Raw genomic sequence first — 15,376 nt, forward strand, 5'->3', positions numbered from 1 at the left:
ACCTGCTAGATTCCTAAGAGCCAGTTTAAATGAGAAAGGCAGGCTACAGTTAAGGGTTTGGATAAAGTCTTACTGGCGATCCCAGCTTATGAAATTGAGTTCATAAATTTATTGACCACACTGATAGTCAAACAACTGCTCCATGGACTAAACACTGTCTTCTATTTGTGCCTTTAAACTTAAATCTGAGGGCCCAAACTGGTATTTGTGGCCCTCAAATCTTCTCTTCTGCTTAATGATGATACATAAAGACCTTCACTGTTGTCTTACTACTCACCTCTACCATGGTAATTTTCAGCATTTACCTACCCTCAGCTCCTGGTTTTAGGTCTCCTCAGTCAAAGGAGGACCCAACCTTTGCTGCTAGTGGCAATGGCTCTAACACCGTAACATCAACTTCTTCCACCTTGGCTTAACCAACATCCACAAGCTAAGCAAACCTGCCCTCACAGGTTTGTTTTTGGCTCTGATTCAAGTAGCCTACACAAAATACATTGGAAAAGAGCAACTTTCTCTTCTAGAGAAGACTGAGAGGAAATCTCATTAATATGTTTAAATATCTCAAAGGTGGGTGCCAGGATGATGGTGCCAGACTCTTTTCAGTGGTGCCCAGTGACAGGACATGGAGTAATGGCAATAACCTAAAACACTCTAAGTTTCACCTAAACATGAAGAAGAACTTCTTTACGTAGAGGGTAGCAGAGCACTGGAACAGGCTGCCCAGGGGGGTCATGGAGTCTCCCTCTCTGGAGGCATTTAGAAGTCATCTAGATGTGTTCCTGTGTAACCTGCTGGTGGTCCTGCCATGGCAGGGTGGTTGGACTGGATGATCCCCCAAGGTCCCTTACAACCCTAATGATTCTGTGATTCCCTTACACATCTTTCACATTGGAAAGGTTGCTTTCACATCCACATAGGCTAAAAACACTACTATTAGAAAAGAATTCTAGTTGTTCTAATACTGCAGTTGCTAGGCACTCTCATTCTCCAGGAGTAGCTTCCTGTAGCAAATGGATTTTTCAGCCTTGAGCAAGTCCTCTCCTTTCAAAACAAACACACATACACCCCTGCCTCAAACAAAAGAAAACCCCAAACAAATAACAAACCTAAATCCTCAAACCTAAGCAAAACTAAAACACAGATTTATTTTTATTTTAGACACACCATGGCTTATGAAATTTAAATATGCAGAAAAAAAACCCACCCAAGCCACCCACTCAGGTCCTCCTACTTGGATATTGCGAAATAACACAAATAACCACGTAAATACATTAATAATCTGCCTCCAGACTACATACTATTTCTTCTTTTTGTAGAGGTTGATATTTTGCTAATGCTTTCTTCAATAACCTTTTTTCTGTTTTCTGACTATTGCCACTCTTCCCACCCCCTTGTTGACTTTATCATTTTTCCAACATATTTCAAATATCCAAAGCTTCTTAGCAGAACATTCCAGTTTTGCTGTGTGGTTATTAATGCAAACGTTCCTTTCTTTCTTTTTTTTTTTCCCCTGGTGACTGAGAAGCATTCAGTATAACACTAATAAGAAAAATATCCATGTCTTTACACAGCTGACATAACTTCATCCCAGCGGCTTGACAGTAAGAGAAATATTTCTATTGTATACAAAAATGTGGTTAAATGTTGTTATTCTTCAGTGTTGTAACACAGTTCTGTGAAGCTGAAAAAGCAAGAAGGCTACATAAACATTTCCATTCTCTTTGCTATGTGGAGTGTAAATAACAGTCTTATTGACCCTACACCTTCAGGTAGCCAGCTCATGACAAAACAGTCAAAGTGACTGTTCCTTTTGTCCTTTTCAGAATAGCAACAGCTTCCTCATGGGTCACCCCTTCTAAACTCTGCCCATTCACAGCAATGATTTGATCCCCTCTCTTCAGGCGTCCATCTTCTGCTGCTGCACCCTGAAATGATACAACATGTAATTGCAGACCCATGCATTTCTTTTCCTCCCTTTGGTCTGAAGATGGGCTCCGTACACAAAACCCCTTAAAGCTTTTTGAATTTCAATGATTCAAATACAGCCAATTGTAGTACAGCCTGCTACTACTGCAGTATGCCCTGCCTTCTCTAAGTTTCACAACATTTAGAAATCAGGTCTGTAGGACTTTTTGTTCTCTTAACCCTGTTCACACAGCCAATGTAACAACTAAACTCTACTATAACAGAAGTAAGATTTTCAGGACCTGAAGAAGTTTTCACCAATTGGTACAAAATTTTACTAATCAAAACCTAGCTCTGTACTTTGATTTATTATAAAAGATTGGGATTCTTGATTCCAGTTTTCTTTGACTCAAGGCTGTTTCCTAGGACAGTCCAATCTATCAGTACGTGAACTATTCCAAAGGTCCAGACTTGAGCTTAATTATTTAATCTTGGTCTATCCTTCAGACTCTGAGTCAAAATAAACAAAAAAGTACCTTCTACTACCTGAAGAAAATACACTCTAAACTTACGGCAAGAGGGCTGTTTTTCTAAGTGCACAATTTCATTTTGGAGAGCTGAAGAAGACTACCATATGCAGAGTCACATACCTGGAAATTCTGAATCTTCCTAAGGCTATAGCGTTCAAATGCTGCAAGCACATTCTCACCAGCATTTGCACCAAGGAAGAAACGCTGTGAGAAACTAACAATCCTTTGGCTTCAAACTCAAGCCATGGTTTAAGATAGCAGTTGCTATGAGCTAAGTAATAAATTGACTGAACAAATTTAAAATTTACACTTACCTTTGCAAACACCGTCTTCACATAAATAGGTAAGTCTCCATGGGGACTGCCATAACCACCCACAATACTAAAGCCTAGGCCATCTGGTCCTCTATCCAGAGTAATAGTCTTGTACTGAGGAGGTCTAAGAAAAGGAAAAAGAGTATTGCAATGTTGGCTGAACTTATGACTTAACCTGTAGAATGGTCAACAACAAAACCCAAAAAAATTTAAAGTTAAGCAATATATTTGCTAGCAGTGTTGAAGGCCAGGCTAGATGGGGCTTTGAAGCAACCTGCTCTAGTAGAAGGTGTCCATGACCATGGCCGGGGGATTTGAACTGGATGACCTTTAAGGTCCCTTCCAACCCAAACCATTCTATAATTCTATGACTCTATTCCACTGTTACTACAAATGGTTTTATTATAATGAATTGCCTACTTTAGTTAATGTAAAACACCGTTACTGTCTAATGTGCTCATTATTACTCAAAGGTAGCTATTTCAAACATCTCTTCCACCCAGCTCAGGGCACAGTTCAACTGCAATGTCCCACTAACAGTGCTTAGTAGTAAAGACGAAAACCCGTAACTCAATTCTTTGTAACAAGTATCTACTTTAAAAATCCTGTAACTCATAACACACCCTAAAAACCATCTAAAATTAGCCCAATAGTTTATTCTGTAAGGTGTAATTGCTTCCCTCTTCCTTTAATGTATAAATGTGTATTTCTATACATGTGTTAATACAGACTATTTATGGGTATATTTCCCCACATATACTTTACTAAAGAAATTTTCAAGTCCAATCCTTTGAAATACGTCTGTGTGGCTAAAAAAAACCCTTTCCCTCTTTTCCTAATCTTAGAAGAATCATGCCTCAGATTTACAACTGAGTTTGAGTCAAAACTTGTTTTCATAGCTGTACCTTGCAGTATACCACAAGCAGTGTATCTTGTATATGAGGAAAATCTGACACTCTTGATAGCCCATTGCTAGAAAGCACATATGGAAATACACATAGCATTGTGGAAAGGGTCTTGCTATTTAAGTCTGAGAAAAAAACATTTTGGGTGTATCAATTAATCCCAGCTATCAAGGCCAAGTGAAACAAAGGAGGCTGTATTCACAGAGAAGAAATCAAATCACAAGTCTACAAAGGAGCACAACAAAACAGCACAGCAAATCATGTCACAGAGAATGCAGAAGAGGATCTACAGCCTACAGGGTCCATGTATTTCAAATGTGTAGGTAATGATTAAGTCATCCATTATTTGTTAGAATTTTTAAGTTTTTCCAGGCTGAGTTCCACCTAAAATAACACATTACAGAGGTTGCATATTCTATAGTTACTGACCCTAACTCATCCTGAAAAATGCTGGTTGAAGTTAGTCCTGCAAAGGAAAGACTGGACGTCGGTGGATCCTGCTGATGACCAGTTACGACACTCACTTCTCCTCCAGCTACAACCTAGGAACAGAGTTTGGAAATGAGTAAAATGAGAATGCTGACACTAAAATAATTCATTGTAGCAGCTGGCAAAACCGTATTCAGAAAATACTTCAAATGTCACTGAAGATTTTTTTACCTGCAACTCAATAGTGCCTGAAGCATTCTTTAAGAGACTAACAGCTTGGGAGTGAGTCATGCCCTCCGTAGATGTTCCACAGATGCTAACAATCCTGTCCCCAACCTGCAGAAGAAAATGTAGAAAATCTAGCTAACAATAACTTTCATTACATAGATTTATTTGTCAGGTTCTTTCAATAATAGCAGATCTGTGCATTTGTATTTAGCCAGATTTTATTAGTGATACACTGCAGAAAGAAAGAAATCAGTAACTGTTCATGGTACATTTTCTCTTGAAGGCAAATCATCTTTGAACTACATAATGACCCATTGCAAAGGTAGAAAATTCAATATCACAATTAGCAAATTACACTGGTTTACTGTATTCTGTGCAAAAAAGTAATTATGCTTTACAGAATTGATCCTAAAAACTAGAAATATACAGCACATAAAAAAGACATGCATTTTCAATGTCATTTAGCTGAAGTTGTAAATTATCAGAGATTGTATGTTTGAATTCATCATGAAATAACACTATTTTCAAAGGAGCATGAGTCAAATTCAACTACATACGGTCAACTGAATACTGTATGCATGTAAGTGCTGTATGATAGAAGACCTCCCACTTTAACTAAGAACCTAAAAAGTACTACCTCTATCCCAAGACAAATAAGCATGGAAAACATGATAAAGACTGCATACACACAGACCACCATGCTTACCAGCAGAGCTCACTTACAGAATCCATCACTCTGAACTACGCTCTCTACTTTTGATTTTCATAAGCTGACTACCTCTGTTATCCAAGATTCCTAGCATGGTAAGAGGTAACTGCTGAAAGGTAACTAACTTGGGGAAGGAAGTCCTAAAGGAACCCGAGTTCCCTTTCCATCAATCCAAATGGCAGAAATTCTTGTCACAGCCAGAAGCACATATGACTACATCATTAAACTGCTAACTTACTGCCTGCCTAACACAATTACTGCGCAATACCCATGAAATCTTTATAACCTTCTTAACAACTTACTCTGAGTTTTTGAGTCTGAGCTGCAACTCCATTCGGGTGCATCATGGCAATAAATATAGAAACATCCCCAAGAGGACTTCCTACACCTCCAGCAATGCTCACTCCTAGTGAATCTGTAGGGCCCTGTTATCGTAATAAAAAAAAAACCATTAGATTTTTCTGGAAAGAAAAACACATGCAGAGAATTGTAAGCTTATCTCAAATAATTACGAAAGCCCCGCTATTATAAAATTATAATTCCAATGTCTCAAACCATTTTTTAAGCTTAACCATTTCACATCTTTTTGAGAAAGGGCAGAGAGCGAAATGTTTCTTCCTGTAAATGTTAGGTGACAATCTGTTGACTTAGATGTATGCTCTGTCTTAACCAAACTAAATAATTACAGGATCCAGTGTCAAACCTTTACTGTCAGCATAGAAAGTATGGGCAAGGAAAACTGGACAGGTGGAATTGGTTGTCCTTAATATTGTCTGTATCAATCTCATGCTACAAACCTCCCGAAGACTAATCTTTATGCTCCCCCTAGTGTCCTATTATTGAAGAACAGAACTAGCTGTTCACTACTGTACACCTAACTGCAAAAACTGCTTTTGTAAACTAGTATTTGCAGATTCTACCATAAAAAGAGAATGCCTAAATATAACACATGTAGTTAAGCTAACTAGATGTTGGGTAAAGTCAAATCAATATAAATATTTTGGACAATCAGAAACAGTCTGATCCCATGCTCCTGTAAATAACAAAATTGACTGAATTTCACATTTGAAAACTTGGCAGCTGTCATGTAAGAGTGTACGAATTAAAAATACGTATATAAAAAAAAAAAAAAGAAATACCAAGCAATAGGCTTGCACCTTTGGAACAGTCCCCCTGATTTCACTAAAACAGTCTGGATATAACAGTCTCTTAATGGTAAAACTAGCTCCCATTATCTCTTACTAGTCCTTCTTCCTCTTGCTTTTGGGTCACAGAATGTGATAGCATATAGATCACACTGCTTTTACATAAACATATAGGCAGTGGAGATCATACAGTGTTGACCTGAAAAGGCAGCCAAATGAATTAGGCATATAAATTCTTCACTCAAATCAGCTAACAGGGCCAGACTTCTTTTCTGTAAACACACATATTGACAACATCTATGAAACCTGCTCCTGATATATACCACTTCATGTTGTAACTTACCTTTTTTATTTCAACTGTTCTTAGTCCCTGTATTTCAGAAGCTGCTGTCAACGAATTTAAAAAAAAAAGGTTAAAACTAGCATTTTTAGGAAGTTTTAACATGACAGTTATTCAAACCACTATAATGATTCTAACATTCTGCTGGGCTACTGCAGACATATTTTTAAAGCAGATTTTGAAAGTGTCTGTCACTACATTAATAGGACTGAAATGCTTCCAGAATGGGTGAAATTACTCATTCCATTCTCTAAATTTAAATACCTTTCAGAGTAACACTGTTGTGCATGCAAGAATGGAATATAAAAAATTATTATTTGCTAGTAGTACTTTTGCTCAAACTAACTTTGTTCTAAATTTGAGCATGAGACAGCTATTCCATATCTAGTCTAATTTAATTATACAGTATCTGGATTTCTATGAATGAGACAGCTTGACTGAAGACATATGTAGACTAAATAAAAATTACGACAACTTAAATTCTGAATATCTATATTTCTGGTATAAGAAGCTGACAGTTTATAAAAAAGTTACTCAAAGATATATATGACCCACTGTACAATAACCACCCCTGCAGCACTTTAATGACTAACAAATCACTTTCAGGCTTACAGCACATAATGATAACATTTTAGGGAAAGTGAAAGATCTCAGCACTCAGTTCACATGTATAAAATACTGAAAGCACCAAAGAAACCTTACTGGCATTCTTCTTTAGACCACTTTCAGAGACTTCAGGTGCGCTGGACCCAGAAACCGGGAAAGTGAAGGATGAGAGACTGCTGCTTCCTTCACTGACCTAAATACAGTGTTACACAGTGATTAAAGAAAAGCTTCAGACACCCAGTTAATAAAACTCACCCATGGTACTTAGTGTATTCTGCTGTATTTTACTCTTTCTGTGCCTAGCTAAAGCTAACACAGTGAACCTCCACATATTTCTTGGTCACTCTAGAGGGCTTGCTTGTTTGAAACATTATTAGACTAACAGAGACTGCATGCATAGAACCACCATGAAATGTTTTGAACCGCTGCTTTTGAGGGTCAGACTATGACCCTATATTTGCACCCTCTACAACCCCACCAAGACCTTCTAGTGCAAAAGTCAGCAACAATTATCAAGGTAGGGACAGAATGTAAAAGACTGATCTTTACATATCCTCATGTATCTTATGGTCACCCACTGCATGAACTATAACTAAGATATAACCGTGCAATTCCCAGACAGATATTCACTGTACCAGCATGGCAATGTAAAGGAACAACATGACTCCCAGTGAGACTGGTTTGCTGACTGTTACAGATTCTTCAAAACCTTCAACACTGTTAGCTTCTTCTTACTTAAGTACTTACAGTTCCAACCACTCAGAGCCTGCATGTTTTCATCTTGTCTGGCAGTACCCATTTTGAAAGGAGCCTAACACTTCAGTCTTATCCAGTCTTAACTTGCTCACTTGAAACTATTTTGTTATTATTTGTCTTTAAACTGTTTATTTTCAGTAACTGATGATCTGCATACCCAGCTTATAACCAGAGAAATTCCTAAGGTAACTTGTGAGCTCTCAGAAATACAGACCTGCTGAGGATAATTACAGTATGAGCTGCTACCACGTAAAAGATGCACATTCAAATGCAGAAACTGATGCAAGTTGGAAACACTCCACCATGAGATCAATAATAAAATAAATGAACTTGAGAGAAGTCTGGTGGCAAAGGTGCAGGTTACCTGCTCCTGATGACAAAGTTTATGGTAAGAAGATGCAAAGAATGAAGAAATTAATTAAATTTACTGAAACAATACAGCACTGCAGACCAAGATCTCTAAAGTAACAAAGAGGTTAAAAATCGACTCCCATTTTCTTGTGGTATCAATGAGAATCATAGTTCTTTCTGCTTCTCAGGCTGGAACCATAAAAATCAGACTAGGCAACACAGCAAAACCATTTCTGGATTACATTTCTGGCTAGATCACGTCTTTTAACAGATACAATATGCTAAAGTGAACATATTAGATAAAAACTACTTTTCTTCATCTTGGATCAGTAAGTGGAAAATCACTGTCATCATAAGCCCAATTATTTTTATTTGCTTTCATATTTAACTGTTGTTTCTTCCAAACTGAACAGTTACATACCTGGCTGCTCTGGGATGTTCTCCTCTCAGAGTGAAATGGACCAGCTTTTATTCTTCCGACCTCTAGTCTTACCATACCTAGAGAACACTAAAGAACCAGTCACTTACAACACATCTCCCACATGTACAACATTAAAGACTGACAATATTTAATTCACTTATTAGATGGTGGAAGAACTAAAAAATATGGTCAGAGAGGAAAATAATGCCTTACCAGCCCTGCAGTGAACTCTGACCAGATAGAGACACAGAAATGAAGTACAGTGTGATATTCAATACTGAGCAGGATACTTGCTGGATTAACCAGAATTACAATACAGATGTGAAAATTTCCCAAGAACCAAGAAGGCTAATTCTGTTACCTTCCACTTAATAGGGGAGTTTTGGCTTCTCAACTGTAATGTCAACATATATTTTCAAGATGACATTTTTCAAGGAATAGTGAAATTGACTATTTTGACAATAAGCACTAAAAATAGTAAAATACCTGAAAACATCAATCATTATTTCTGTTAATATAACTAAGAACATGGAATTTAAACTGGTAGTTAGTCATCTCTCTCCCAGTCTTGAAATTATATGTTACTCTGGATCCATACCAATGTAACTAAAGAAATTTTGGGCAGGTGTTTTTCCCAACATCAAACATGGCCCTTCTGCATCTGACTCACAGCAGAGTCAGATGCGGATATGGGTGATATGGACTGTTTGCACATTGAAAAATCCTTCCACTGCTCTTTAAGCTTTTTATTATGACTTTAAGTATTTACATCTCTGCATAAAATGCATGCCCCAGAAGAAACTCTACCCTACAATGAAATATTTAGAAACCAAGATATTAGGCTGACTTTGGAAACAGATACATTATCACAAACAATATTTAGAAAGGTGAACTTCCAGAATAACACAAGTAGTGTCAATAGAAAGCTACCCATCTGCAACATGCTCAATACAAAAATTTCAAAGTTTTGTTGCTATTTTGCTTTCCTTTCTTTCTTTCACGAACTCCTGTATCCAAATAATTAAGTACTACGTAAGTTTGCCTCTATTTATCATGTACTATCGTGTAAGACCAATATATCAAAACCAACAGCAGGACATGTCCATTCAAACAGGGTTTCCATACCGCATACCCTGTTGCTATTCTTTCAGGAGTGACACTAGAAGGCTTATTACTAAGGTGTTCTTTATTTTTTAAATAACATTGGCTTCACTGTGTCCTGGGAAAAACTTAATCAAAGCTCAGGCAAGACCATTCTTTCCTGCTTGTATTAAACCATATGGACAACTCTTATCCAAAATGGAAAACTGAGGAAGTAGCCTACACCCCTAAAACTATTACATCCTCCCATGAAATGCAAACCCACAAATGAGATTTTAAAGTTATAATGTGTCAAAGTGGGAGGTAATACTTTCCAACAGAACTTGTGAATACATGAGTTCACATTTAGTTTTATTACAGCTTACTCCCTACTCCAGAAATCTCCCATTTGATGAATCCCTAAGATAAATGAGGGGGAAAAAATGATCAACTTTTCACATTTTATAGATACTTAAAAAGAAACACTGCACGAATAAGTAGAATTCTTAGCCTGACAACACATTTGAGTGGTCTCATGCTACTTAAAATGTATTAGGATTTTCCAAATATTATAAATAATTTTTTAGTCAGGTACATTTCAGTCCATTCAAGACAATTCACTCCCATGATCTTACACTCATGAATGAAACAGAAAACCGACACCTGAAATAAAAATGGGAAATGCCCACATGTGAGTGATTGTGCTTTCTTCCATTTATATTATGAGAATAAAACAGAATCATTAAGAATAATATATCTGAGATGTTTTAAAGACTCATTCCTCAGAGCTAGGGCAATTAATTCCAAGTAGTATTGAGTGGGATGAAATATTTAATACATAAATATAAGAATGACAGGTGGTAACTAAGAATCTTCAATTAGATAGTTCAAAATACGTGCCAGAATTAAATTTTGACATACATGTCGAAAATGGCATTTTAATTTAGAAGAAATGTAAAAGTTAGGTGTATGAAGAACACACTGTCCTTAGATAAAGTATCAGGTAAGAATGGAAAAGTAGCATTACCCCAGAAAAGCCTATTAATGACTTCACTGTCAGAACAGAGACCTGGCATTCTCAGTTCTCACAGGCTAATGCTGAAAATAGGGAAAATTTGCTCCTAGCTCCCCTTTCTATTCCCCTTTCCCCTCAAAAAAGGTCAAGGAACTGTTCAAGATCTAGAAAATTATATCTTTGAATGCTGAGTGCAAAGAATCATGATTGTGTGTCCATGAGTAGTGGGTGTTAATTTTTTTCAGGTGGAATGGTTTTCTATTGGAAAATGCTGACTCAATGGAATCCTTATCATGCAACAGGAATGATTCAAAACCCTGGATTGAAATAGATGAGCTAGCTGACCAGCTGGACTTCCTGCCAGGAAACGTATATCTGACTTAATTCTGATTTCTAAATAGCAGGAGGACATCAGAAACACAAAATTTATTGAGAATAGAAAATCTGGTTCCAAGAGCTGCAGACAGGAATTTATACTTAATCTTTGTGAGAAAGCAGTTTCTCATACTAGGTGCTTTGGTCACTGGAAAACGTGTTATATTATTTAATGGATGTAAGGTGACCTCTAGATGTCCAAAAAAAGAAAAAAGATGAACATTGTCAATTATCAAAGTAATCACTTTTTGGCACAGATACTGTGATGAATTTTCCATCATTTAAAGTCAGCTCTGTGTATCTTTCTGAAAATGTGAGACAGTTAACCAGCTATCAGTTTGTTGGAAAAAATACAGATTAGTTTTTAGCTTGTTCTAGGTACTGGTCTTCTGCTGTCTTATAAACATATGACATTTTGTACCACCACTACTTCCATTTTCATCAGGCAAAGTATCAAAATCTTGATGCTTTAGACTACAGGAAGCTTATATTTGGATCCAAAGGTAATTCTCACTGGTATTTCAATAGCAATCTGAGCTCAGTCTGAACAAAACTAAAGCTTTCAAAAGATCTGGACAACAATTCTTCACTTTTATCCACCTTCTCTTTTCCAAATACCTTTAGCAGAGCTGCAACAGCCTCCTGGTTAGCATTTCGAACATCTTCTCCATTCACTGTCAGTATCTGGTCTCCTTGCATCAATCTTCCATCTGCATCTGCTATTCCTCCTTTGACGATGTCTGACACAAACACCCCTGTATCATTTCTGCAAATACACACATGGAGTTTGCATTACAGCGTTATTGAGGCCTACTTTTATGTCTCTCAATTTTCTATTGAGTAATGTTGCACTAGCTCTTCTAGAACGGCTAAATAGCTTAAGCACAAAAACTACAGATATGGCCCTCAAGCCCACAGGATCTAAGCAACTTGCTGAGTACGCTGAGCATACCAAGCAAGTTCCAGATATTGACTCTCCAGGTATATTCATACCTCTTCCCAACAATACTCAGCCCAAGACCTTTGCCAGGCTTCTTTTGGAGCTCTATATTGAGTACATCATACATGTCTTCCTCCTTGTATTGGGCCTCGTCTCTGTATACAGTCAGACGAACTTTTTGGGGAGTCTGTCGGAGGACATTTATTGCTTCATCATGTGTGGCATTCCTGAGGTCAATTCCGTTCACCTGCAATGAAAACATACAAAGTGTGGAGGACCTTTCAGCAGACAAACAAAAGATGCCTAGCTAGCAAGTGATAATAAGTGATCAAGGAAACCACTGCACCTCTAATATCTGATCCCCAGCCCACAGTCTCCCATCTTTAGATGCTGCTCCTTCTTCATACACTTCATGGATTATAATTGCTCCCTGTGAATACATAAAAATAAATTGCCTGTTGAAAAAACGTGCCCCTGCTTTGAAGCAAGACCTACTGAAAATGCCTACTATAATTCATCAGTGACAAACAGAACAGTCAGATGTATGATAAACAGATCACCAAAATATTACAGAAAATCAATTATTCTTTCAATTTTAAAAGTCCTTTCACTCTCTTCCGCCCCCTAACTGGTATTTTTAGTATCTTTCTATAAATGCTAGAGAAACAGATGAAGAAAAAAATCTCTTTTATCAGACATTTTAATTTCATTATTGTTATTTCACTTTAGTGACAAATGTATTTTTACAACCAACCAGCAAAGTGTCTGCTCCTCCAACAATGCTCAGACCAAGACCAGTCCGCCCTTTGGAGATATCGATGGTTGTTTCACATCCAGGAATGATGGGACAAGTAGCTGGGTCAGAGACTAATGTGGCTGGAGTTGATGATCTGCTTGTGTCTGAAACAATTAAACATTCTCATTACAGTAAGATGGCTTGGTATTAGAAAAGTGACTTTAAACCAGCATTTTGAAAGCCCACTTTACAGCTATACAGCAAGAGCTGAACAGATGACCTACAAAGAACAATGGTGCCAGCTCTTTGCTCTCCTCAGACAAGCACCGCCTTGTAGTTTTAGTCACAACCATCCAATTTTTATACCAGCAAGCACCTAGATCACAGTCTGGATAGCCAAAAGAAACTATTGTACACAACAGATTCTATTTAGGACGCAACTTAAATTAAGCACCTATACTAGCAACTATGCAATGTAGACCAGAGATAATTGAGGTACATAATAAGTATTAAACACATGAATTCAGGGATGTCAGCCCTGCACTTTTGTCTTATGTTAAGTCAAGGTACATCTAACTAAATATTTACTCTCAGACAATGAGTTGAATAAGAAAGATTGTTAAGTATGAATCAAATGTAGTGATATTTCACAAATCCATGGTCAAGTCAAACATTTTATACAATCACTATTTAGTGGCATTCAAAAAGAAATTTTAACTGACACATCTTTTGGAAACTGTAAGTTTTGTGGTAGAAATATTTATTCTCATAGTGCAAGTATTTATGGCATACTTATGCTGCAATTTATCTGTAAATTCAGTATCTCTGATCTGCCACAAATGGGTCTTTGCCTTAGCATTTCAATCAGTTCTGTACCCTTCACAGAAGAAAAAAAAAAAAGACTAAAAATAATAGGAGAGGATATTTTGTTGCAACTAAAGGAAAGAATCAGCAATTGAAATGTCTGGGATATTCAGATTATCTCTGTTATTTATATCCCCTGCGCTTGAAAGAAAAACCACTAGAGATGAGTTGCTTATTTAGAAGGAGGCTGTTAAGAGAAAACAAGGTGCAGAGGCAGCAAAAAGTTGGGCCTGGTAAAAGGAAGCAGAAGGATAAATTATAAAATCAGGTGGAGAACAAAGAGGAAGGAGATCTTCCAACAGCTGGGTTGTGGATGCCTGTAAATGGTAGTGAAGCCAAATTGCAATCACAAATCCCCAAGATGCTGGAGGGAGCACTGCCAAAATCTCCATCAGGTCTTTATCCCTAGGACTTGCTGTGGCAGGCTAGAGATAGAAGGGATAGACTTGGACAAAGCAATAGATTTTACCCCAGAACTAAACGCAGAACAGAAGACAATAGTTATTATTATCAGGTCTCCTGTGGAGTCTTTATAGAAGTATAACTGCATACCTATACTACTGCTTGTATTAAGTAATAGAAACACGACTTAGTAATACTTGCAGTGATGTACATATAAACTGTGATATGTGCACAATTAAGTTATTATTAGCTTCTTAGTAGTGTAGTGCTTAACCAACTGTTATAATCAATCAGACATCTCGACTCTCCATTTTAAAGGGGGAGAGTCAAATGTGGATAGTTATAACTGGCAAGACAGTCTCAACCATTCCTCTGTTCTAGGAAAGACAAGATGACTTTTCTCCCTCAGTAAAAGGAATGCCTACCACTTAGTTTCAGACAACCATGATAGAGGCACCTGCTGTGCAGCCTTTGTGAGGGAGGAGGAAATTCCCCCATCCTCCTGCCTCTGCAACAGGCCAGTGAGAAAACAAGAGGTAGGTCTTTGGTGTGGAGCCTCACTGCTTCGTTTAGATGGATTTATAATTCAAAAGTACTAGAAAATGCAACTCAGCTGAGAGCATACAAAAAGAGAGAACTTGTTTACAGGCTCAGTCTTTTTTTTTATGTCACAAGACACATAGGGAGAACCTTACTTTTCACAGTTTCTGGTTCTGGTGAGCTGGAAGAGGGAAGACATGCTGGTGGCTGCATACTCCTCCTCTCTGCTGGGGCAGTACTGAGAGGAACTGGTGCCGCAGTCAGGCTATCTGTCTCCACTGAGTTGATTTTAAGCCTCACCATAGTTTTGGATGTCTTCAGCAGATTAATAAACTGAATGACAAAGAGAAAAGCTGGTGAAGAGTGTAACTGCACTGTTCAGTTAGAAAAAGAAATACAACAGTTGTTCTGCAGACTGGAGCTACAAGGCACAATCCTGCAGGTTTTCTTGGTAATGACCAAGACAAATATTGATGTTTTTTTTATAAGAAACAGCAATAGAGAGAACTGTGGGCCAGTTAGCTGATGTTGATCAACTAGCTTCCTTGAAACTTCACCAAACTACTCCAGATAGCTTCTTTGGACAAAATAGTATGTTTATAGCAATTATTAGAAAAATTGTAAAACTTATGTCTTTTAATGTTTGGGGGTCCCCAGTTCTGATACCACAGAATTCAACGCCAAAACATCTACTGATTAAAGTAAAAGTCCTACTGCCATCCCAGCTCCTTAATCAGATGCAAAGCTGGAAGAAAAATCTGAAAATATTACCTGAACTATGGGAG

At 37.5% G+C, this 15,376-nt stretch overlaps 1 protein-coding gene across 1 annotated transcript in view; it reads right to left on the reverse strand.

Annotated features, from left to right (window-relative positions):
• Positions 1 to 1,191: 1,191 nt before the first annotated feature.
• Positions 1,192 to 15,376, reverse strand: part of MPDZ (multiple PDZ domain crumbs cell polarity complex component) — an 82,695-nt gene continuing 68,510 nt past the window's right edge. Inside the window, exons 33-45 of the mRNA XM_013130535.3 lie at positions 14,747 to 14,924; positions 12,804 to 12,949; positions 12,396 to 12,479; positions 12,103 to 12,296; positions 11,728 to 11,875; positions 8,640 to 8,726; positions 7,208 to 7,304; positions 6,509 to 6,552; positions 5,323 to 5,445; positions 4,315 to 4,419; positions 4,084 to 4,196; positions 2,750 to 2,873; positions 1,192 to 1,925 (exon numbers count right to left, since the gene is read on the reverse strand). Coding sequence (XP_012985989.2) covers positions 1,779 to 1,925; positions 2,750 to 2,873; positions 4,084 to 4,196; positions 4,315 to 4,419; positions 5,323 to 5,445; positions 6,509 to 6,552; positions 7,208 to 7,304; positions 8,640 to 8,726; positions 11,728 to 11,875; positions 12,103 to 12,296; positions 12,396 to 12,479; positions 12,804 to 12,949; positions 14,747 to 14,924 — 1,590 coding nt within the window. The 3' untranslated portion in view covers positions 1,192 to 1,778. The remainder of the gene's footprint in view (positions 1,926 to 2,749; positions 2,874 to 4,083; positions 4,197 to 4,314; positions 4,420 to 5,322; positions 5,446 to 6,508; positions 6,553 to 7,207; positions 7,305 to 8,639; positions 8,727 to 11,727; positions 11,876 to 12,102; positions 12,297 to 12,395; positions 12,480 to 12,803; positions 12,950 to 14,746; positions 14,925 to 15,376) is intronic.

This window comes from Melopsittacus undulatus, chromosome Z, assembly GCF_012275295.1.
Source record: "Melopsittacus undulatus isolate bMelUnd1 chromosome Z, bMelUnd1.mat.Z, whole genome shotgun sequence".
Classification (NCBI taxonomy): domain Eukaryota; kingdom Metazoa; phylum Chordata; class Aves; order Psittaciformes; family Psittaculidae; genus Melopsittacus; species Melopsittacus undulatus.